The 25,943-nt window shown below is 40.1% G+C and overlaps 2 protein-coding genes across 12 annotated transcripts in view; one reads left to right on the plus strand and one right to left on the minus strand.

The window, feature by feature from the left end:
• Nucleotides 1-15,700: 15,700 nt before the first annotated feature.
• LOC309978384 (HIG1 domain family member 1A, mitochondrial-like) lies at nucleotides 15,701-16,064 on the minus strand (the record flags this gene model as incomplete). The annotated part of the gene is made up of 1 exon (XM_082864836.1): nucleotides 15,701-16,064. One exon carries the CDS (start codon nucleotides 16,062-16,064, stop codon nucleotides 15,783-15,785), a length of 282 nt encoding a protein of 93 aa, XP_082720962.1. The 3' UTR covers nucleotides 15,701-15,782.
• An 8,240-nt stretch (nucleotides 16,065-24,304) lies between these two features.
• Nucleotides 24,305-25,943, plus strand: part of TUT4 (terminal uridylyl transferase 4) — a 149,605-nt gene continuing 147,966 nt past the window's right edge. For 10 of the 11 annotated variants that reach the window (XM_082833147.1, XM_082833153.1, XM_082833151.1 and 7 more), the window contains exon 1: nucleotides 24,305-24,443. The gene's annotated coding sequence lies outside the window, so the exon portion shown is untranslated. Of the gene's footprint in view, nucleotides 24,444-24,747; nucleotides 25,211-25,943 lie in introns of those variants that run through there. The other variant, XM_082833150.1, reaches the window with a different exon arrangement.

The raw sequence follows: 25,943 nt of genomic DNA on the forward strand, positions 1-25,943 counted from the left end.
TGGATTTTAGTTAGAATTGGGGGTAAATTTTTGAATAAACAGTAAAGTGACAAATCATAAAATGGTTATGAATAGAAAAAATGTTAAACTGTAGCACTTAAATTTCTACAATGTTTACTAGACTTATTGTTTTACCTAAATTATTTCCTGAATAGGTCTAAATTTAGAAAATTCAGAGTGAATTTGAAAAATGGCAAATGGCAAATAAATGTAGGGATATTAAGAGATTACAAAATGACCTCAAAAGTAAGTAACTACAGGGAATTCCCTGGCATTCCAGTGGTTAGGACTCGGCGCTTTCACTGCTGGGGCCCAGGTTCAATCCCTGATCGGGAAACTAAGATCCCACAAGCTGCGTGGAGTGGCAAAAAACAAACAAACAAACAAACAAACAAAAAATAAAATACATACAAACCCACATAACAAACCAACATAAAAATACATACAGTGGAGGGCTTCCCTGGTAGCGCAGTGGTTGAGAGTCCGCCTGCCGATGCAGGGGACACGGGTTCGTGCCCCGGTCTGGGAAGATCCCACATGCCGCCAAGCGGCTGTGCCCGTGAGCCATGGCCGCTGAGCCTATGCGTCCGGAGCCTGTGCTCCGCAATGGGAGAGGCCACAATGGTGAGAGGCCCGCATACCACCAAAAAAAAAAAAAAAAAAAAAAAAAAAACATACAGTGGAAATGAAACTATAAAGAAAGTAACTGCAAAGGACAATTATTATGAAGCAGACTAGAAATTAAGAAACATAAAACTGGAACAAAGAAATAAACTAAAAAAAGACAACTTACCATGTTGATGCAGCTACACAATATGCAGGAATAATTCACAAAGAACTGTTAATAGAGGAATTGAGTGGTTGGCTGTTCAATAATACTCTCCTACAGTTACAGTGTCCCTAAAGTATGAGATGGGCAACCAACTTTGCTTTTTGTAGGGAAACTGCCTGCAACCTATAAATAACTATGAGTGACTAACAATAATCTTTACAGTTGGCAGCTCTATGACTCATAGAAAAAAATACAGAGGATTTATCACACAAAAGACTACTAGTAAGATAACTGTTAAAGTGAACAAACCAGAACTATATGTATCAATATGGTTACATCTCAAAAATAAATGTTGAACAAAAAAACTCAAGTTGTAAAAATATATTTACATATGAAACCATTTATATAAAGTTAAAAAAAAGTTATCAGTATTAACACTTGTTTTGAAAAATCTCTATCAAATACATGTAGAAATAAATATAGATGTGTATGTATATGTGGGTTAGTATACGTATAAATATTTCCTAGCTCTGTCTGCTTAGAGCACCTAGAAGCAGTAATACCCCAGTAGCAATGATTACATCTAGTACCCAGATCTTTGTTTCTAATTACCTGTTTTCAATAAAAAGAATCAGTGCTCCTTGGAGAAGTGATTGATTCCAGGGCTGGAAAAATACAAGATGAGCCTGGAGCATCTTGTGGTGCTAGGATAGAGACATGTCAAAAAGACACAGAAGCCAACCAAAAGAGTTCCCAATGGCCAAAACTTGAATAATTTGAGCAACAAAATAAATAATCATAGTTTAGATTATAACCCAAAGAATGAAATAAAATCACTAAGTCCTTACTGATATAAATAAATGATTGAATAAATAAACAAATGAGGGAGAAGGAAATAGTCTCCCTTACAGAAGAATTTCGGTAAATAAAAGCAGAAGAAAAAAAAAAAGTAGAAGGAATTAGGGAATTAGAAAATCACATTAGAACATCAAAGTATTAACTGCATCAAGCAAGGTCCACTAATAAATACTGTAATTAGTGGGTTAAAATTTAAGATGAAACAAGGTATCTGCATAGCTTCAAATTATATCTCCCCAAATATTTTTTTAGAAAAGGAAAAATAGTAAGTTTACAACGGAGAAACCTGGCAGCCCCATGTTAACCAAGTGATCAAGATAAATATCACAAGTAATAGGATGTATCAGTATTGTGTATGCCTGATTGGGTGCATTGAAAAGGGCACATAGCTTTTGTGATACTCTTCTCCAAAATCCATAGCCTTAATTGAATCATGAGAAAACCTTAGACAAACCCAAATTGAGGAACATTCTACCAAGACAAGTACTCTTCATAATTCTCAAAGTCATGATAGAAGAGGAAAGACTAAGGAACTGTTACAGACGGAAGGAGACTAAGGAGACACGATGATAACTAAATGCCTGTAGGGTCCTAGATTGGATTCTAGAATAGAAAAAGGACATTAGTGGAAAACCTGATAAAGTCTGAATAAAGACTTTAGTTTAATTAATAGTATGGCATTTATGTTAATTTCTTAGTTTTGATAATGATACCATGATTGTGTAGTATGTTAATATTATGGAAATTTGGGTATATTATTTTGCATAATTTTTTGTATATTTGAAATATTTCATTAAAAATGGAATATATAGTTCAATGCCAAAATGAACATTTGTGTTAAGGCCTTACCCTCTTCCCTTGCACTGAACAATAGCCAAAACTTGAGCTACCCTCCCCTTGCTCCTGCCTTTGATTTAAGGGCAGAAATGTGAGTTGGGGGAAGATCGTAAAGGACCTTTAATGCTTGCACTTTATCCTGGAGTAATGAGAAGCTGTTAAAAGGTTTTCAACAGGACAGAGATGTGGTCACATGTGTTTTACGAATACAACTCTGATGTGATACACACGTTAACAAATTAAAGAATAAAAACCATATGATCATCTCAATGGATGCAGAAAAAACTTTTGACAAAATTCAACAACGATTTATGATAAAAACTCTCCAGGAAGTGGGCATAGAGGGAATATACCTCAACATAATAAAGGCCATATATGACAAACCCACAGCAAACATCATACTCAATGCTGAAAAACTGAAAATATTTCCTCTAAGATCAGGAACAAGACAAGGATGCCCACTCATGCCACTTTTATTCAATATCATATTGGAAGTCCTAGCCACCACAATCAGATGATAAAAAGAATACAAAATAAAAAACGAATCCAAAAAAAAAAAAAGGAATCCAAATTGGAAAGGAAGAATTAAAATTGTCACTGTTTGCAGATAACATGATACTATACAGAGAAAATCCTAAAGATGCCACCAGAAAACTACTAGAGCTCATCAATGAACTCAGTAAAGTTGCAGGATACAAAATTAATATACAGAAATCTGTTTCATTTCTATACACTAACAGTGAACTATCAGAAAAAGAAATTAAGGAAACAATCCCATTTACCATTGCATCAAAAAGAATAAGAGGGGCTTCCCTGGTGGCGCAGTGGTTGAGAGTCTGCCTGCTGATGCAGGGGACACAGGTTCGTGCCCTGGTCCAGGAGGATCCCACATGCCAGGGAGCGACTGGGCCCGTGAGCCATGGCTGCTGAGCCTGTGCGTCTGGAGCCTGTGCTCCGCAACGGGAGAGGCCACAACAGTGAGAGGTCCGAGTACTGCAAAAAAAAAAAAAAAAAAAAAAAAAAAAAAAGAATAAGATACCTAGAAATAAACCTACCTAAGAAGGTAGGAGACGTGTACTCAGAAAACTGTAAGACACTGATGAAAGAAATTGAAGGTGATATAAACAGATGGAAAGATATACTGTGTTCTTGGATTGGAAAAATGAATGTTGTTAAAATGGCCATACTACACAAGGCAATTTACAGATTCAATGCAATCCCTATCAAAATACCAATAGCAGAGACTTCCCTGGTGGTCCAGTGGTAAAGAATACACCTTACAATGTAGGGGACATGGGTTCGATCCCTGGTGAGGGAACTAAGATCCCACATGCCATGGGGCAACTAAGTCCATGTGCCACAACTATTGAGCTTGCGAGCTTCAACTAGAGCCTGCGGGCCACAAACTACAGAGCCCATGTGCCCTGGAGCCTGCATGCCACAACTAGAGGAGAGAAAAACCTGCATGGCACAACTAGAGAGAAGCCCACGCACCACAACAAGAGTCTGCATGCCACAATGAAAGATCCCGCATGTCTCAACGAAGATCCTGCATGCTGCAACTAAGACCCGATGCAGCCAAAAATAAATAAAATAAATAAATAAATAAAAAATCTTAAAAAAAATACCAATAGCATTTTTACAGAACTATAACAAATAATTTAAAAATTTGTATGGAAACACAAAAGACCCTGAATAGCCAAAAACAATCTTGAACAAGAAGAACAGAGCTGGAGGAATTATGGTCCCTAACTTCAGACTATACCACAAAGCTATGGTAATCAAAACAGTATGGTACTGGCACAAGACAGACATATGGATCAATGGAACAGAATAGAGAACCCAGAAATAAACCCACACACTTATGATCAATTCTTCTATGACAAAGGAGGCAAGAATATGCAATGGAGAAAAGAAAGTCTCTTCAATAAATAGTTCTGGGAAAATTGGACAGCTACATGTAAAAGAATGAAATAAGAACATTCTCTAACACCATACACAAAAATAAACTTAAAATGGAGTAAAGACCTAAACAGCTCATACAACTCAACATCAAAAGAACCCCAACTCGATTAAAAAATGGGCAGAAGACCTGAACAGACATTTCTCCAAAAAGGACATGCAGATGGCCAATAAGAACATGAAAGGGTGCTCAACATCACTAATCATCAGGGAAATACAAAACAAAACCACAATGAGATATCACCTCACACCTGTTAGAATGGCTATCATTAAAAAGAACACAAATAACAAATGTTGGAGAGGTTGTGGAGAAAAGGGAACACTCAAACACTGTTGGTGGGAATATAAACTGGTGCAGCCACTGTGGAAAACAGTCTGGAGATTTCTCCATAAACTGAAAATAGAACTACCATATGACCCAGCAACTCCACTCCTGAAAGAAACAAAAACAGTCCAAAAACAATCCAAAAAACCCAGAAACACTAGTTCTAAAGGATACACGCAGGGACTTCCCTGGTGGTCCAGCAGTTAAGACTCCCAATGCAGGGGGCGCAGGATCGATCCCTGGTCAAGGAATTAGACTTTGCATGCCGCAACTAAAATAAAAAAGATTTTGCATGCCACAAATAAAGATCCCGCACGCGGCAACGAAGATCCCATGTGCTGCAACTAAGACCTGGCACAACCAGATAAATAAATAAATAAATAAGCGTTAGCTGGATGTATTGTAAAATATATGTGCTATTTTCCTTGTAGTAAAGTTTTTATACTTAAAAATCATATGTATTACTTTATAGCTCAATTTCAACTTAAGATATATGATTAGTGATTTTAAAATGTACCGAACAGTTAGATAATGTTAATATTAGACTCTATGAATTGATAAATTCAAATGTGAAACCTGTACTCATTTCTACATGAGAATACATATGCAAATAATTCATTAAATAACTTCTAAAATTGACTTGCTAAAAAAAAAAAAAGAGCTGGATGATGAGCTGGGGATATGAGCAGGAAGAGACAGTTGGAATGGCATTGGCACGTGGAAAGGCCCACAGGCTTTAGGAGCCAAATGTTATTCAGGAAACTAAAAAGTGCATATTGACTGGAGCATACAGTATGGGACGTGAGACAAAGCTGAGAGACTGCTGGAGGTCAGCTCATTTAAGACTTTATGGTCATGTTGGAGTACTCATAGATCCTCTCGCTGGGACTGGTTTTGTTCTAGGTACCAGGGATATACAGAATTGAACCAGACTTTAAAGTACTTTAACCCCAGGCCTTAAATAGCTCATCATGTGGGGTAGAACCATTCTGACAATGGCTGTGCAGCACGACAAATATGATGATAGAGGTAAGAAGAGATTTTCATGGGAATTCACAGAAGAGGTACTTAAAGAATAAAATTATTTCATCATATTGCCTTTTGAGTTATTGCATATTGCCTCCAAACTCATATTAGATTAGATTAGATTAGATTAGATTAATCGGTTGTAGGATTAAGTTTAGATTAATGTTCTTTTTAGACACACAGAAAAATGGTTTAGCCACTTAGGCAACCAAGAAATTCCTAGTATAGTTCTTGCTTATGACCTCTTTCTTTCCTTTTCATAAACTCTCACTTACGCTTTAAGACTCTGCTGAACTGCCCCCTTCCCACTTTACTCCAGATAGAGTTAGAAATCTTCCCCTCTGTGTCCCTATTATAGCATTTATCATAATACACTATTTTATTTTCTGTATCCCCACAAGACCTTTTTCCCCCCACCAACTAGACTTCTTAAGCATAGAGATTTCATCATGCTCATCCTTCAGTCAAGTCATTCAACAAATATTTATCAAGCACCTACTATGTGATGGTCATCAAGTTAGGTGCTGCAGATTCAGTGATAACCCAGATAAGATTCAGTCCTTGCTCTCACAGAGCTTACAGTCTAGTGCAGAAGGCAAACAAGTAAATGGGCAAGAACAGTAAGTATGACAAATACTATGATAAGGAAAGTGTAAAGTGCCACGGAGCCCAGAGCAGGGGCACATAACTTACTTGAGGGGGATAATGTAAGGCTTGCAGAAAGAAATAATTTAAGCTGAGAACTGAAGGACAAGCATGAGTTAGCGGGGCAAACCGGCAGTGGAGGTTCCCGAGCTGAGCAAGAGCACAACACATTAAAGAAACTGAAAGAAGTTCACAGAGCAGTGGAGTTTGGGGGGGAGGTTGTAGCGATTGGGTGGAGGGGTGATGGGAGAAAGCGGGGAGCCATTAGAGATCAGTGTTTAACATGGTGGTGTACACATAGAAAGCACTATGTAAATATTTGTTGGATGAATGGCTCATTTACCCGAGGAAGTGAGACCTTTGGGAAAGCCAGGTTTGTGTGCAGTTATTTGTTCTCTTGGTCTCTGGAAGGCATTTGTATTGGGTTGGTTAAAAGTCTGGTTTCTGATACCAACTACTTAGATTTGAATCCTGGCTTTGACAATTAGTAGCTGAGGTGACCTAGACAAATTACATAAATGCTTTTGTGTCATTTACCTTATCTTTAAGTTAGAGACAATACTACTACTACATAGGATTGTTGTCAAGATTAAAGATTAAGTTAATATATATAAAGCATTAGAACAGAGCCTAGAACTAAGCACTGTGTGTTTGATATTATTATTCCTACATTCATCAAAACATTTATTGAGGGACAAAGTACTGTGACAGCTGTGAAAATAAGATGTGGCTCCAGCCATGGAGGAGGACCATAAAGTCTGGTGAGGGAGAAGATTCATAAATAAGTAATTACAACACTACATGATCAAGCAGGGTGATAGCAGTAAGTGCTACAGAATTAAAGAAGAGGGAGTGACTCATTTTCTCCAAAGAAGCCAAGGGAGAATACAGAGGGAAGGATGCATTTAAGCTGGGTGAAGAAGAATGAACAGTTTGCCAGCAAAGAAAGGCAATAGAGCTTATCAGGCCAAGGAAGCACCATGTTGCAAAGGTTTAGTAGCATGCAAGCCTAAGGCATGTTTACCAAACGGCAAGGACACTAGAAATCTTTTATGTTCCAGGGTCTATGTTAGGCATTTTAAAAAAGTTATTTCTTTTACTTTTCATAAGAACTGTTACATGTACCCACTCTACTTGATACTTATATAGTACTTACTGTTGCAGTCACCTTGTATATATTAACTCAATCCTTATGACAACTGTATGAAATAGGTACTATTATTATTCCCACTTTGCAGATGAGGAAATTGAGGCAAAAAAGGTGAAGTACCTTATTCAAAGTCATACAGCTAGGAGATGGCAGGGCCAAAATTCAAACCTGCAGTTTGACTCCAGAATCTGTGGTCTTAATCACTACTAACTTATTCTTCACCCCCAACTCCCACCCACTAGTTGTTGATTTTGATCTGCTATAGTTATGGAAACTAGATATCCAAACTTGTTGGAACTGCATGTAAAGTAAGAGTTGAAAGTCACTTCTGGGACAAAAGTGCATGAACTCTCCAGCATGTGCAGACTGCACAAGACTGTACATAAAAATGCTTGAACATAACTCCTCCCCCTCTCTGACTCTCGCATTTGCTTTAGCCAGCAAATGTGGGTTGGGGGCAGGGTGGATATTTATTGGATTACACAGGATGTCTCAAGCCACACATGTTTCTCTGGGGGTCCATTTTAAACTTGAATCCTCCAACCAGCAAGTTGCTCTCTCTGGAAACAAAAAAAGTTTAAAATACTCCCTTCACTGTAGGGGAGGGCAAAAGTGGGCAGAAAATGCAACACAGACAAGACATGTGATAAAAAGTTAAGATTTTATCTAGAGCTAGGCAGAGCCATACTAATGCACAAAGAGTAACATTTCAGGGGACAATCAGAAATAAGAAGAGAGAGTTTTGCAGGCTTATTAGAGGAAGCAAACTTCCACAGAACTATGATCGATTAAGACTATACCTAAAGTGAACCTTGAGAAAATACATCCATGGAGATCTAGATTAAGGGCTCCAGGCAGAAGAGAATTTACAGAAATTGCATAGTGCAAAAAGTAAAGTCCAAATTGGACCTGAGGAATTCATATTGGTTAAGAGCTTTCCTTAAGTTTTTTAGAAAGAAAGAACTGAAAGTTTAAACCAGAACCTAATAAACCACCTTTGAAGATCTTTATACAGATTTACGTGTAAGTCAATGGGTGGTAAACTGTACATTCTCATTTCAGAGCGTGGGCTCAGTCTTTCTCAGTGAACCCTTTTGTGACCTTCATAAAATCTCCAGTTAAAGAATCACTCTATGTATGACCTATAGATAGCAATCTAGAAGGCTAGACCTAACTCGATATGTAGTCAAAATTCTGTTTTCCAGAGTGGACGAAAAGAGGAGAACGCTTCATTTTTAGTCTGAGTGTAATATATAGAACACAAACTTCCTGACAACTCTGAGGATGTTCAGAGTTCTTCTTGCGTGTGAAACTGCTTGAGAGCTGGATTCTGGATAGGTGGAATTTATAGCAACATTATGTCCCAGATTTTTGAGGACAGCTCAGATTTCAAACATTGTAACTATAAGTAGGCTTATAAACCTGTGCTCTTGTGTATCCTAATTTGGATAGAGAGGAAAACATGGGCATAATATAAGTGATCTTTTCTTGGACTTTATGATAAGGAAGGAAGTCATGTTTGGGTTAGAGGGGTAACAGTGCTCTTCTAAGAGTATTCCTTGGTAACAGGGTTACGAAAGCTGTCTTATGTGTGAAAAATGCTGGGAGAAACTCCTGCAAAATTGAGGATGTGTGTGCCATTTGGAGAGAATAGAAAAGTCTGGGGGAGAGAAGTCTGAGGACAAAACAGAGAGAGGCGGCTCCTAGTGAAGGTCAGCTGTGTCCCTGTTGAAGAGGAGGAAAGGGTTGAAAGTTTGAGAAAACTGGGTGAGGGAGAAGGAGAAGATAGCATTAAAAGAGAAGCTTAGAGAGAAACTTAAAAGACTCAGGAGAGTGAAAGTGAGGAGAGAGGAGGAAAAGAAGAAAGACTAGGGAGAACAAGAGGAGAAAAGAGAGTGAGAATGTGCAGAGGAGAGCTACAGCAAGTAAGCCTTCATGGTTCAGAGAGACAAAGGGGAACCTTGAGGCTTCTCTCAAGGTTGCAGAAGTCTGGAGGGCCCCTGGAGGAGTGTTGGGAGAGATCTAAGGTAGGGCAAGGATTCTGGAACTGGACCAAGGGCTGTCTAAACAAGAAAAATCAGAGCTGCATATAAGATGAACTGGTGATCCCTCCAAGGATCCCTTTGACAGCCTACGCTCCAAAGCGGTGCGTGATCTTGGGTCATATTCTCTGGGGAACTTTGGCGACACAGCAAGATTTTCCATTGATGTTGTCTAACCTTAAGGAAATCTGTCTCTAAAATATTGTTGTCTTGCAAGGTGGGGGTACTTAGCTATTTAGAAGGTGTGTTTCTCAGGCTCTCAGAGACATCAAAGTAAGTGAAGTGTGGCAAGTCTCCCCTCTCCCCAAATCTGGCACGTCTATGTTTCCAGTCAGTATTTTTTTTTGAAGGAAAATATATCTGTAGATACTATAGCCTTTGCTCAGAGATTCTGAGAAGCCTATCATTTTTAAAGCTTGAAAATATTTGGTTGGTTTTCTCTCCCATATAATAGTGGAAGTGGAATTTAGGACAAACCTCTTAAATCAATTTGGCAGTACACATCAGGAACCTTTAAAAATTTCACACTACTTGATATAGAAATCCCACATCTGAGAATTTTCTCTGAGGAAATAATCTTATAGTGCTTTATACATTTATGCAAAAAGCATTATTTAGAATAGAAAAAAATTAGGAGTAACTTAAATGCCTAACAATATGGGACCGGTTAAGCAAACTCTGGCGCCTTCTCTTATATAATATTTTGCAGTTGCTAAAACTGTATTTACAAAGAATTCTTAATGACGGGGAGAAATACTTATGATAAAATATTAAGTAAAAATATATTATGTGCAAAGTGTGATCTCAACTATGCTAAAATGCATTATAAAAAAAAAGACTGAAAGGAAATATGCCAAAAAGTTGTTTAGATTGATTGTCTTAAGACAGTGGGGTATGGTCTATTGTTATTGTTATTTTCTTCTTTATGTTTTCCTAAAGTTTCCAGATTTTCTGCAAAGGGCATGTAATTCTATTATAATCAGAAAAAATAAAAATTTAGTTTTAAAAGTTTAAGAAAACAGGGGACTAAATATTTACAAACATAAGTCACTTAGTCAAAAATAATTTTACAAAAGATTTAGAAGTTGTAAAAAAATGTTAAAGGAAATAAAGCAAAATTGTTAAGAATAAAATGAAACTTTTATTTAAAAATATTAATTTAAAATTCTTTTATTAAAAATAAAACTTAAAATGCAAGTGGTTATGAAAACTATATAACAACATGAGAAATGCATATGATTTAAGGTTAAATGAAAATAAGACAAAATCATTAAGATTACAACTATCCAGTCCAACACTGTAAGCAACTACATTCAGCTCATAATATGCAGTAGGCACCCAGTAAAAGGGACTTCTGTATACATACTGCCCTCCTACAGCGGCTAGCACTTGAACCTTTCCACCCTTTGCACTCTTGCCCCTTGCCTCCTCATTTTATTGGGTTTTTTATACATCTTTATTGGAGTATAATTGCTTTACAATGGTGTGTTAGTTTCTGCTTTATAACAAAGTGAATCAGTTATACATATACATATGTTCCCATATCTCTTCCCTCTTGCATCTCCCTCCCTCCCACCCTCCCTATCCCACCCCTCTAGGTGGTCACAAAGCACCTAGTTGATCTCCCTGTGCTATGCAGCTGCTTCCCACTAGCTAGTTTGGTAGTGTATATATGTCCATGCCACTCTCTCACTTTGTCACAACTTCCCTTCCCCCTCCCCATATCCTCAAGTCCATTCTCTAGTAGGTCTGTGTCTCATTTTAGACGCATATTTCTGATTTGGTTTTCTTTTAGATTCTGTCTTGCTCCTGCCAAAATATGGTCAGAGACTACTTTTAGTTATGCTTCTCCATATCTGACCTAGTCCCTGGTACTCTGCTATCAGCATAGGCCAGCTACCTTATCCTGAAGAGTGAACTGGTTTGTTTTTAAAAAAGGAGAAAGACTGGTAGGAAGTCCAGTATACCAAAATGCTAATAGTACTGTAGTAGGATTATCCATAGTTTATGCCACTTTTCTTTAGGTTTGAGATTTTTGCAATGTGGTTATGTTAGGTTTATTATTTAAAGTTTGAATTAAAGTCACTTGCCAAGTACTTTCACAGGTAATTATTGAATTCCCCTCCCTTTCGTGATTTCCAAGGATGGATATAAAATTGATAAACCTTTAGCTAAGAAGATACTGGGTCTGAGATCCTAGCTGGGTCAGAGAAACTGTTCTTCACCTTTTTCTCTCCAAAGTAGACTCTGCACAGCCAAAACAGAGATATGGGATTATCTAAAACTTTAGATACTCTCCAACAGCTGTAGGAACAAGTCAAAACTCTTTAATATGGCTCCCGAAACCCTTCACAATCTATTGCCATTCTACTTCTCCAACTTTTATATCCCAGTAATCTGCTAACCTTTTTCTTTCTTCCTTACCCTATGCTACATCAGACTACTTGCCATTCCTTAAACACATATTAACTTTTTTCACTTTTTTAAATTGATATATAAGATTCATATAGCAAGAAGCACAAAACTTAAGTGCACAACTCAATGGTTGTTCACAGATGTATACATGTGTGACCACCACCCAGATCAAGCTCTAGAAAATTTCTAATACTCTAAAAGACTCCCCTGTACCACTTTCCAGTCTGTATCTACATCCCCACCCAGAGATTACAACTATTCTGTCTTCCATCAACAAAAATTAATTTTCTGTTCTTGAATTAAAAAAAATGGAAACACACCATATACATTCCTTAAAACACATAGTATACCTTAATGTTTCCTCTGAGAATAGGAATGTTAAATATCTGTCATGTGCTAGTGTTCTCCCATTCAGCATCCATGGCAGAAATTACTATTCATCGTTCCTTCTTATTGCGCCTAGATTGAGTTTTAGGCTCCTCTACTAAACTGCATACCAGCAGTCACGACTGGTTGTTCAGAGTTGGCACTAGTGAAACCTCCCTGGATAAGAATAACCTCTTCTACATGAGAACTTTTATCTCTGCCATTCACAACACAGTTAATAAGTCGTTTAAGTCTCGTTATCCTATCACTGTAACATCTCTCTGATCTGTCCCTTTTTTCTATTCCTACTGCTTCTGCTTATTTCAAGCTTTCATAATCCCTCACCTGATTTTCTACAATATCCCCTTACTGTTTTCCCTGCCTTCAGTTTTGGCTCCTCTATTCTTACCTACCCACTGCTAATTAATTTTTTTAACATTGAAATATGACTACATCATTCTCCTGGTTGAAACCCTTTAAGGACTACCTTTCAGGTTAAGGCCAGGGGCTTAGCATGGTATTGCAGGCCTCATGATCTGCCCCTGCCCATCTCTCCAGTATCATCTCCTGTACCCTGCCCTCCAGTATTCCAGATTCTTGCAGATTCCTGAAACATGTCCTGCCCTTTTCCCACTCTACATCTTGAATGCTCCTCCTCTCCTTTAGATGGCTGTTTCACTCACCCTTCAAGGATATTTCAAGAATATTTATTATCCAAACTTTTGTTGATCATTCTTTCCTAACAAAAGATTATTCTCTCCCAGACAAAATTAGTTATCCCTTATTTGTGTTCTCATACATAAACTTATTATGGCAATTATCATGTTCTATCAGTACCTGTTTACATTTCTGAGAGCCCCTTGAGGGAAAAGAGCTTTGCAGCTCCAGAACTCATCAGAGTGCATGTCATTTTTTTTTAACAATTTTTTAATGTTCTGGTAAAATACACAAAACATAAAATGTACTACCTTTACCTTTTTTTTTTTTTTTTTTTTTTTTTTTTTGCGGTACGCAGACCTGTTACTGTTGTGGCCTCTCCCGTTGTGGAGCACAGGCTTCGGATGCGCAGGCTCAGCGGCCATGGCTCACGGGCCCAGCCGCTCCGCGGCATGTGGGATCCTCCCGGACCGGGTCAAGAACCCATGTCCCCTGCATCGGCAGGCAGACTCTCAACCACTGCGCCACCAGGGAAGCCCTATCTTTACCATTTTTAAGTGTACAGTTCAGTAGCATTAAATACATTCATATTGTTGTGCAACCATCACCACCATTCATCTCCAGAGCTTCTTTCATCTGCAAAATTGAAACGCTATACTTATTAAACAGTAATTCCTCATTCTCCCCTCTCCCCAGTCCCTGGCAACCACCATTCTACTTTCTACGATTTTGTCTATTCTAAGTACGTTATGTAAGTAGAATCACACAGTATTTGTCTTTTTGTGACTGGCTTATTTCATTTAGCACAGTGTCATTAAGGTTCATCCATGTTGTAGCATATGTAGAATTTCCCTTTTTTTTTTTTAAATTGGAGTATAATTTAAAAGTACAATATTGGAGTACAATATTGTGTTAGTTTCTGCTCTACAATGAAGTGAATCAGCTATATGTATACATATATCCCCTCCCTCTTGGACCTCCTGTCCCCCCTCCCACCATCCCACCCATCTAGGTCATCATAGAGCACCGAGCTGAACTTCCTGTGCCTTAAAGGACGTTCCCGCTAGCTATATATTTTATGCATGGTAGTGTATATATGACAATCCTAATCTCCCAATTTGTCCCACCCTTCCCTTCCCCCCCCATGTTCACATGTACGTTCTCTACGTCTATGCCTCTATTCTTGCCCTGCAAATAGGTTCATCTGTACCATTTTTCTAGATTCCACATATACGCCTTAATATATGATATTTGTTTTTCTCTTTCTGGCTTATTTCACTCTGTATGACAGACTCTAGGTCCATTTAAATCTCTACAAATGGCCCAATTTCATTCCTTTTTATGGCTGAGTAATTATCCATTCATCTGTCGATGGACATTTAGGTTGTTTCCATGTCCTGGCTATTGTAAATAGTGCTGCAGTGAACATTGGGGTACATGACTCTTTGAATTATGGTTTTCTCAGGGTATATGCCCAGTAGTAGGATGGCTGGGTCATATGGTAGTTCTATTTTTAGTTTTTTAAGGAACCTCCATACTGTTCTCCACAGTCGGTGTATCAATTTACATTCCCACCAACAGTGTAAGAGGGTTCCCTTTTCTCCACACCTTCTCCAGCATTTATTGTTTCTAGATTTTTTGATGATGGCCATTCTGACTGGTGTGAGGTGATACCTCATTGTAGTTGTGATTTGCATTTCTCTAATAATTAGTGATGCCAAGCATCTTTTCATGTGCCTCTTGGCCATTTGTGTGTCTTCTTTTTGTGTGTGTGTTCACTTACTTTAATAACACTACATTTACCATGTTATCACCATGGAATGTAAATTCAGGTTAGACAAGAGAATCTCACAAGTACAACAAAGCATTCTGTAGTATACCAAAGTTTGTATAATGTCTGACCAAACCAGCTTGCTCATAAATCACTTCCATTACAGGCAATTTATTTAGTTTAACATTTATGATTCTTTCAGAGAAAATAAACAGACTGCACACATTTAAAAAGTATTTTTCATTTACCTTTGCATTAGCACTTAAAATACACACTTCTATTTCAAAATGCCATTTAAAAATTATTCTAAGATAACAGCAGCAAACTATAATTCTGCAATTACAAAACAGCTAAACGGGGATCTACAGTTAAGTTATTCTCATGTTTACAACTATGATTCTGAAACAGATACTACTTCAAAGCAACTGTTACCAGCTCTTTAGTTTTGATTTAAAAACACACACATAGTTGCTGGGAGGTTTATAATGTTGTATTCCATGCACTGTTCTGAAAGGGTTCTTCAAGAGCCAACCAGACCTTAAAAACAGTACTCAGTCCACAAGGCAGTCAGAAAGAGTTAAATTAACTGGGGTAAATAGGATTCCTACATTACATCAAAAGCATATGATATTCTGCAGCAACTGGGAGCATTTTCAGGTTTGGCATGTTGTCCTCTTTACAACTAATTTTATCAGAAGAGTTTAAGAAGGTGGACACTGTACCACTATCAAGTGCATTTAAAAGTGACATGTTTTTGTGCTAATCTGACTCCCCTGAATGACCTAGCTATTGAACTAGTCACTAGGCAAATCAAGCCTGCAAGAAAGGAAGCCAATATTCATATTATCATGTTATTGTCCGACCCATAGAATTTATTTTCAACATAAACATATAACCCCAATATGAGATGTCTAACTAAAGCAAGCACCACCAAGACCAAGACAGCATCTCCTCTTCTAAGGTTTAGGTTCTGCCCAGAATTCTTGATACATGGAATAGCCCATACCAAGAGTCATTTTTCCCACAACAAAGCCTTGGGCTGCCACGCGCATGTGGATCAAGTGAATAGACATTTTAGTATTGCCCCTGCTCTTCAATTTATATAATCCATATGCAAAGATTGCTGCAAAACCTGCCATTCCAATGGGGACAAATGGTGCCTCTCTAGCTTTTAGGATAAGTTTAGATCCCTGATCTTCATCATATGAAGAAAGAGAAACATCTGTGTCACTTGACATAGTGATTGAAGAATCTTCAGACAACGGCAGGACATCACAGTCTCCTACTGGCTTCTCCGTATGTCTTCTTTGGTGAAATGTCTATTTAGGTCTTCTGCCCATTTTTGGATTGGGTTGTTTTTTTGATATTGAGCTGCGTGAGCTGTTTGTATATTTTGGAGATTAATCCTTTGTCTGTTGCTTCGTTTGCAAATATTTTCTCTCATTCTGAGGGTTGTCTTTTCATCTTGTTTATGGTTTCCTTTGCTGTGCAAAAGCTTTTAAGTTTAATTAGGTCCCATTTATTTATTTTTGTTTTTATTTTCATTACTCTAGGAGGTCGGCCAAAAAAGATCTTGCTGTGGTTTATATCAAAGAGTGTTTTTCCTACTTTTTCCTCTAAGAGTTTTATAGTGTCTGGTCTTACATTTAGGTCTTTAATCCATTTTGAGTTTATTTTTGTGTATGGTGTTAGGAAATGTTCTAATTTCATTCTTTTACATGTGGCTATCCAGTTTTCCCAGCACCACTTATTGAAGAGGCAGTCTTTTCTCCATTGTATATTCTTGCCTCCTTTGTCATAAATTAGGTGATCGTATGTGTGCGGGTTTATCTCTGGGCTTTCTATCCTGTACCATTAATCTATATTTCTGGTTTTGTGCCAGTACCATACTGTTTTGATTACTGTAGCTTTGTAGTATAGTTTGAAGTCAGGGAGGTTGATTCCTTCAGCTCCGTTTTTCTTTCTCAAGATTGCTTTGGCTATTTGGGTGTTTGGCTTTGTTGGTGTTTCCATACAAATTGTTAAATTTTTTGTTCTAATTCTGTGAAGAATGCCATTGGTAATTTGATAGGGATTGCATTAAATCTGTAGATTGCTTTGCATAGTATAGTCATTGTCTCAATATTGATTCTTCCAATCCAAGAACATGGTATATTTCTCCATTTGTTTATGTCATCTTTGATTTCTTTCATCAGTGTTTTATAGTTTTCTGAGTATATGTCTTTTCCTCTTTAGGTGGGTTTATTCCTAGGTATGCATTTCCTTTCTTTTTAAGGCTGAATAATATTCCATTACATGTATATACCACATTTGCTTATCCATTCATCTGTCAATGAATACTTGGATTGCTTTCACTGTTTAGCTATTGTGAATAATGCTGCTATGAATATGGGTGTAAAATACCTCTTTGGTACCCAGTTTTCAAGTCTTTGGAGTATATGTCCCGAAGTGTAATTGCTGAATTATATGGTAATTCTTTTTGTTTGTTTGTTTTAAAAGAAGGAGTCAGTGTTTCTAGAATTTTTTTTTTGGTTGTGCTGGTCTTAGTTGTGGAAGGTGGGCTCCCTAGTTGCAGCTTGTCAGCTCCATAGTTGCGGCATGCATGTGGGATCTAGTTCCCTGACCAGGGATTGAACCTGGGCCCCCTGAATTGCGAGCATGGAGTCTTTTTTTTTTTAATTTATTTATTTATTTTTGGCTGCATTGGTTCCTCGTTGCTGCATGTGGGCTTTCTCTAGTTGTGGCAAGCGGGAGCTACTCTTTGTTGCAAAGTGCGGGCTTCTCATTGCAGTGGCTTCTCTTGTTGTGGAGCATGGGCTCTAGGCACGCAGGCTTTAGTAGCTGTGGCACACGGGCTCAGTAGTTGTGGCTCGCGGGCTCTAGAGCACAGTCTCAGTAGTTGTGGCACATGGGCTTAGTTGCTCCATGGCATGTGGGATCTTCCCAGACCAGGGCTTGAACCCATGTCTCCTGCATTGGCAGGCGGAGTCTTAACCACTGCACTACCAGGGAAGTTCCTATATGGTAATTCTATTTTTAATTTTTTGAGGAACCACTATACTGTTTTCCACAGCAGGTATATCTTTTTACATTCCAACCATCAGTGCACAGGGTTCTAATATCTCTACATACTCACCAACACTTGTTATTTTCTAGTTTTTTTGTTTTTTGTTTTATGATAGTAGCCATCTTAATGGGTGTGAGATACAATGGTATCTCATTATAGGTTTGATTTGCATTTCCCTAATGATTGGCAATGTTGAACATCTTTTCATGTGCATACCGGTCATTTGTATATCTTCTTCAGAGAAATGTGTATTCAGGTCCTTTGCCTGTTTTTGAATCAGGTTGTTTGGGTTTTTGTTGTTGAGTTTTAGTTCTCTCTATATTGTAGATATTAATTCCTTATCAGATATATGATTTGCAAACATTTTCTCCCATTCTGTGTGTTGCCTTTTTACTCTGTTGATACTGTCTTTTGTGCACAAAAATTTAATTTTCTTGAAGTCCAATTTGTCCATATTTTGTTTGTTGCCTGTGCCTTTAGTGTCATATCCAAGATGTCATTGCCAAATCCAATGTTGTGAAGGTTTTGCCCTATATTTTTATCTAACAGTTTTATTATTTTAGGTCTTACACTTAGGTCTCAGATCCATTTTGAGTTAATTTTTTCATATGGTGTTAGGTAAGGGTCCAACTTCATTCTTTTGCAATGTGACTATCCATGCACCATTTTCCCAGTCAAAAAGACTTTTTCCCATTGAATGGTATCAGCACCATTATCAAAAATCATTTGACCATATATGTGAAGATTTACTTCTGGACAGAATGCATGACATTTTATAGGATACAACAATGAATCAGAGTGCAGATTGTCCTAACACACTAGAATTGGTCATAAGCAAATTGTTAGAATGGAGTTGGATCTTATTTTTGCTTTGGAGAAAAAGGGGGGAGAAGATTTGATTTAGAGAAAGTAAAATAGCTGACTTAAAGGGAGTTCATGTCAGAATTAAAGACCTTTAGACACTTTTCCTGCCCTAGTTCATCTAGTTCACATCCTTGTTTTTATACATGAAGAAAAAGAGACATGGTGTTACTCTTGAGGTAAGAATTACCAAAAGAAAAGACATTATAGTAGAAAGATTTCAGCTCAGTAAAGGAAGAACTTCTAACATCTAGCATAGATAAATGTGGGGAGAAATGAGCTCTTTATTAAGTACAAATATTCAAACAGAAATTGTGTTACCGAATTAGATTCGAGGCCCCCTTCTTGGGGCCCTAGCTGAACTGAAGATCCCTTGGCTCTATCAGGGAGTTCTTTCTCTCTCAGCTTCACACTGCCAATAATGAAACTGAGTTTGGTACAAGCAAGACAGGCTTTTATTCAATGGCCAGAGAATGGAGAAGGGGAGCTCATGCTCTAAAAGCACCTCTCCCCAAAGGGAGAGGAGTAAGGGAATTTTAAGCAAACAGGTCAACAGAGCTCTAGGAAAGGAGCAGAGATTTTCATGGGCAGCCGGGGCATGCACAGTCTTTCATGTTCCTTTTCATGCACCAACTGTCCCTAGAAGAGTACAAATCCCCACTTTGGGTGGAGATCTTAGCATCGTAATGAAGTGAAGGTAACTTTCAGATACCTCCAGGTTTCATCTGAGCAGGAACATTCCTGTGATCAAGTCAAAGCTGGTTAGGAGCAGTTGACCATTGTATATCTCTCAAAGCACTATCTCTTAAAATACAGCTGCAAAGCATCTCTGCCAATACCAGGAGGTATTTTGAAACAAACACAGAGATAAATCAGGGCAAGTGTATTTCAGCTCTCAGGGGTTGGTATGGAAACACAGAGATAAATCAAGGCAAGGAAAGTAGTGACCTTTAGACTACTTTGCCCACCATCTTGGATCTAGCCTTTTCAGTCTGGTTTTATTGTGGTCCTTTGTGGCATCCTGTTGATAAAATACAACTAGCTTGTATGGTTAAAAAATAAAAAATAAAAATAACAAAACAAAAAAACAAGTTTCTGTGCCTGGGGCCTGGGCTGCATAGCATGTAAATTTTGCTGTAGAAAGCAGGTCTGATCATCTCTCTGCCTTGCTTGCAAATGTTCTGTGACATTAACTTCAGGAAAAAGGCCATTTTTTAAAATGGCATACGTGGCTCTTATAATGTGGTCCTAGGCTACAATTATAGCATCATTTCCTGGCCTGTATCTATGTTCTTGATATATCCAACTATATGAACTCTAATGTCTTTTCTAACTCTCAGATCTTATGCACATTAAAGAAAAAGCCTCTTTGAAAAAAAAAACCAGACCTTTTTTTTTTTTTGGCGGTACGCGGGCCTCTCACTATTGTGGCCTCTCCCATTGCGGAGCACAGGCTCCGGACGCGCAGGATCAGCGGCCATGGCTCACGCGCCCAGCCGCTCCGCGGCATGTGGAACCTTCCCAGACCGGGGCACAAACCCGTGCCCTCTGCATCGGCAGGCGGACTCTCAACCACTGCGCCACCAAGGAAGCCCCAACAGACCGTTTTTAACACTTCAAGGAAGTACACTAAAGGGTATGGCTGTAGTTAAAAATTCCACACAATGAATCCTCAGAACAAATTAAATGGAATCAATGGGTAGCAAGCACTCACATGTGCTAGTGTGAGTCTGTGGGCACGTTAAATCCAAACTGGGGCAGCTGAGAAGAAACTTGATTTTAAGGAGAAAGGGAATTAATTTTTGTTGAATGTTTACTACGAAATAGGCATTTAAACATATTTTAGTTTATTTAATGTTAAGAATGCTAAAAGACAAAAAGAAATCGATCCTTTACACTATCTTTGAGGCTCTGGTATTGCATGCTATTTTCTTTCTTTCTTTCTTTTTTTTTTTAGCGGTACGCGGGCCTTTCACTGTTGTGGCCTCTCCCATTGCAGAGCACAGGCTTCGGACGCGCAGGCTCAGCGGCCATGGCTTACGCGCCCAGCCGCTCCGCGGCATGGGGGATCTTCCCGGACCGGGGCACGAACCCGCGTCCCCTGCATCGGCAGGCAGACTCTCAACCACTGCACCACCAGGGAAGCCCGCATGCATGCTATTTTTAAGAATCACAATAATTTTAAACTTTGAACTTATCATCTGCTTTACAGACAACTTAGAGTGTCAACAAACAATTTCTAGGTACTTTCTGAGCATCAGAATTGTTCTGGGTGCTGGGAATACACAGGTGAAGAAGACGTGGTTAGGACCACATTATGGGACTCTTTTTGACTGGAGCTTATCGTCAGGGTCTGTAAAAGGTTACCAACCACTGAAGTCTCTCTCCTTGAAGAAATCAGGTATATAGAAAAAAAAGGAGCCTCAGAAAAAAAAACTTTAGCAGATCTGATCATATCTCTCCCTTACTTATGAATGTTCAGTAACTCCCCATTAACTACAGGATAAAACCTGTTTTTTTGAATAACATACATGGCCCTTTATGATTTGTTCCCTTTATGATTTACCAGTAGATCTTGGTTTCAGCAGACTTATCTCTAAGGTACCTTTCTTGTTCTGATTTAATTTACTCACCAAATCACCTTTTCATCCAATATGATGATTTTTGGATTGGGTTTTCCTATCACCGAGGAAGAGAATAGAATATGAATATTGATCCATTGGGCAATTATATTCCTCATTACATATGATGAAATAAGATTTTTGCTGTAAGTAATTTTCACCTGAGTTTGGGTGAAATTGAGCTCCCCGAACTTCTGAACTGGAAGGCTAAATTTGGAGACTTAACCACAATCTTGAGGTCTTCCTTGCAAGTATCAGATATAAGTCCTTAGTATATATATACAGAGCAGTATCAGATACAAGTCCTTAGTGAGCCGTCAGATATTTACCATTTAATTTCTCATTAAGATGTTGGTGATTCAATGGAAAGAACACAGAACTGGTATTCTAGGCCTGCCTGTGACTTACTGTATGACCCTGGCCACTAATTAAGTCTCTTATACCCTAAGTTCCCTTGTTTTTTGCGTAGAAATACTTGCTCTATACGTGTGTTCTATTGTGATGATAAGCAAGAGTATAGTTGCCAAAATTCCATTCAACGAGTACATAGGCATTATAAGGAATACACATGCTAAGTATTTGCACTCAAGTTGATAATTTATTGGAGTCAGACTCATGAAAGTAATGTGTAGGGATTCAGAGAATGGAGGAATCACATTCAGTGATGTGTGCAGGGGTGGTGATCAAGATGATTTAATGAAGGAGGTAGGAGTTGAGCTGGATCTTGAGGAATAGGAAAGGTGGTAGAAGAGCGTTAGCTGGAAGGGATAAGAGCAGAGAGGCACTGGGATTCTCAGTCTGGCCCCAGCCTTTGTTTTCAGACTCATTATCTTCTGTACACTCTAGACAAAATGATGTTCTCCGAATCACAGACTTGTGTCCGGCACATAGTAGGCAAACCTCCAAGGTTCAGCTTCTACCTCTTCCATTAAACCCTCACCCAAGTGGAATTTAACATGCTCTCCTCTGCAACTAAGATGTTAGTATCATCTTAATGTCTCTACAGGCTTTAAATTTGGGACCTGCTACTTTCCTTACATCCTCTCTGTCAGGTAGGTATTCTGCCATTGAAAACTTACAGATAAAGAAACTCAGAGGGTGTATTTGGCCAAAGTCAAACAACTGATAAGTGCTGAAGCCAGGTAGAGCTCTTTTGACTTGAAATCCACTACTGTACGCACTACACTGGAGCGCCCTGGCATGAGACGGGTGGAGTAAAATGTATTGATACTTAATTCTCAGAGCTCTAATTTTCTCATTTATAAATGAGAGCAGTAGCACGGACCTCGTGGGATTGTTGTAATTTTTTTTTTTGCCACACCGCTTTTGGGATCCCAGTTCCCTGACCAGGGATGGAACCCGAGCCCCTTGCAGTGGAAGCGTGGAGCTCTAACCACTGGACCAGCAGGGAATTCCCTGTTATAAGAATTAAATGGTAAAATATGTGAACTCCCTAGCTCAATGACTAGCATTTAGTGGTCTCTTCTCACCAAGCTTCAGATTCATGTAGGCATAAATACACAAATAAGAAATATCCAGTTCTGGGGTGCAAAGAAGACGGATTCTGCAGAGAGGCCTTCTGTAAACTTTTACAGGCCCCAGCCTCTGAGTCACATCATGAGAAATTTTATAAGGCAGCATCTTGTAAAGACTTAAGATTTTGCATTTTCCCCCATGTCCAACCTATCATATCCTTTTCCTGCCTCAGCATGTGTCAAATGCAAGAACTGTAGTTGTGTGACTTGTCCAGCTTTGAGGTTAGAGGGTGGTTGAATAATCTCCAAGGCTGGTATCTTAAAAAAAATTAACCAAACTATCCTTTCCGATCGGGACTTTTAATTACTATGTGGAGGAACCTACATTAAAAGCAAGAGGGGGAGAAGGCTCATGGATGGTAGTTGATTCCAAACCCACGTGAAACTAAATAAATGATTTCTTAAATCTTTTACCGGGGTGGAGGGTGGGATACTCTTGTGATTTCTCTCGAGTTCCTTAACTCCAGAATTGGCTGCACTTTAAAAGAAAAGGATTCCAGCTTCGGTGGGCTGGTGGCAAAGTGAATAGGCGGGGAATGGTGGGGCGACCCGGGAGGATTCCTCTGTCTACCTACTCGCTGGTGTTCAGAAGCCCGCTCTAGCCGCCAAGGGTCCGCGGAGGCGCGGGCCGGGTCAGTTCCGTAAGCCAGGCTCAGAGGTGCACGTCCAAGGCCGGGGCTTCCTTCCACTGGGGGACGGCTTTCGGGCCCTCTTCCCGCTTGGGGGCCTCCGTAGGGAGGTCCACAGCCCAGGAAGCCAACCTGAGCGGCGCGGCAGTGCCCGCGACCCCGGCCTCCTCAAGCACGCCAGCGTCCTCGCGCCGCTCCCCAGGGGGGCCCAGCGGGGGAGATGGACTTCGCGACCCTCGCTCGGTGGCCCCGCCCCTCCCTGCGAGCCCGTTGTGACTTCAACCTTCCCCCAACGCTAGAGGGCCCCGCCCCCTCCCCGCGGGCTAAAGAGTGTCCTCGCGCGCTCGCCCCTTCCCTCAGCGTGAGTGTGAGTGCGCTGTCCTCTCACCTCGGCGTTGTTTCCCTCCTCCCCATTGTTTCCCGTCTCTACCACAAGGCCCCGAACGTAGCCCCACCCCCATTGGTGTTTACTACCCCCCGCCCCGGTTTAACCAGTGCCCAGGGGACCCCAGAACGGAGGGAGGGGGCACCCCCAAACTCTTCCCTCTGCGCCTCTTCTCCGGGGTTTCCTGCGCATCTATTCCCTACCCCTGCCCGGGTCAGGACTCCATTCGGGGCTCCGTCCCTCTCTCCCCTCCCCCTCTCCCCCGGCTCCCCTTCTCCCTCGGCCCCCTCCCCTCAGCGGGTCCTCCTCTTTCTCTCCCCCTCTCTCCTCCCCCTCCCCATCCCTTCCCCCCCACAATGCAGTTCGCGGCGCGGCGGACATGGCGGTGGTGCCCTGAGCTCGTCGTGTCCTGGCCTCCAGCGGCGGCGGCAGTGACGGCGGCAGCGGGAGGCGGAGGCGGAGCGGGAGCCACTGAGATGAGGAGGCGCCGCGCGCGCCTGTAGCTCGCGGGCCTCGCAGGTACGGAGGTTCCGGCCGCGGCGCAGCACCCGGCGCCCAAGGGGGTGTGCTCGGGGCAGGCCGGGCGGCCCCCTCTTCGCCCTCAGGTGCTGCGGCTCGCAGGTGTCGCGGCCCGGCCCGAGCCCGTGTCAGCCGTCCTCTTGGGGCCTGACAATTCTTTCTTTGCCGGAATGCGCTTCGGGTGTCCCAGGGGAAGGCAGAGATAAGGGAGGTAGGGGCGGCGGCCTGGGCTTCCTGAGGAGGGCATCGGGGAGCTTTGGGGCCGAACTCCACAGCGAGGCTGGGACGCTCGGCCTCTGAGGTGAAACCTGTAGACCCGGGCAGCGGATTTTGAGTTAACGGGATAGGAGTGAACATTTTCTGGGGTCCAGTATGATTCCTTGTCATGTGTGCCTTTTCTTTCACCCCTGCTTAGATATAGACGTACGTATGTAACATGTAAATACACAAACACACATATAATACATAATAAACATTTTTTTCCGGGCTCGCCCTTGTCGTGAGGAGAGAACGTAGAGATGTCTGTGAGGATATCGCTTCTTGCTCGCCCGCCTTCTCTCTCCCCCGCCCCCCGGTCGAATGGTGGTAATGAACGCTTTTGACGTGGGAAACTGAGATTCGTATTTGTAAACAGACAGCACTCGCCGAGTGTGTTGTACGCCTCCGCGAGAGGTTTCAGGTCCTTCTGGTATACGGATTGCAAAAGAATGAGATATTTAGACCTGAAAGAAAGACATCATCGGGATTTCAAGTCGTACCTGAATGTGGTGAATTACTGTTATTTTAACAACGTTGATTAAATACTTTCTTTTTAGAAGATTATCAGATTTTTAATCAGATGAATTTTGTACCTTGCGCGAGGTCTTAGTTTCGGTATACCATGTTTCTTCGTTTCGATATATTTTTCATACAAAAGTAGTTCCTTACACATTTGACGTTTTACTCCCTTTTGTGATCTCCTTAGTGTCCAGAAGTGCAATTCGAATTGTGTATTGTTGGCATGCATTTAATAATTAGCTGGAGCGGATCAGGTTACCTTTTGTTTCCAAAGATCGCCCCCCCATCCAGTCTTGTAGTAGCGAAATGTGTAACACTTGGTGAAACGGAACATATCCTTTTTCTGTTTTTAAAATAATGAGAACTATTAGCTAATAAAATTGGATAATTGCAACTGGTTATGATAATTTAGAGAGAATGCCGTATCAAGGTGGTGAATTGTAGGATGGTTTTTTTTTAAAGTTTTTTTTGTTGTTGTTACTATCAGCGTGTTCTGTATATGAGTAAAATGTACGCTGAAATTTGTTTTAGGCTCAGAACGCTGTATGTCTCCTTAGAAATTGCTGCACTATATTGCATCCTAGTACTGATTAGTCACAACTTATAAAGTTTTGAAATACTCTTTTAGAAAACTGTGCTTAAGATAATTAATGAATTCACTAGTGTCTAGTGTATTATGATCCTTTTATAAACAAATTTTAAAGAGTGCTTCTTAAAAACCGT

This window comes from Leucopleurus acutus (assembly GCF_964270905.1).
Source record: "Leucopleurus acutus genome assembly, chromosome: 2".
NCBI classification, from domain to species: Eukaryota; Metazoa; Chordata; class Mammalia; order Artiodactyla; family Delphinidae; genus Leucopleurus; species Leucopleurus acutus.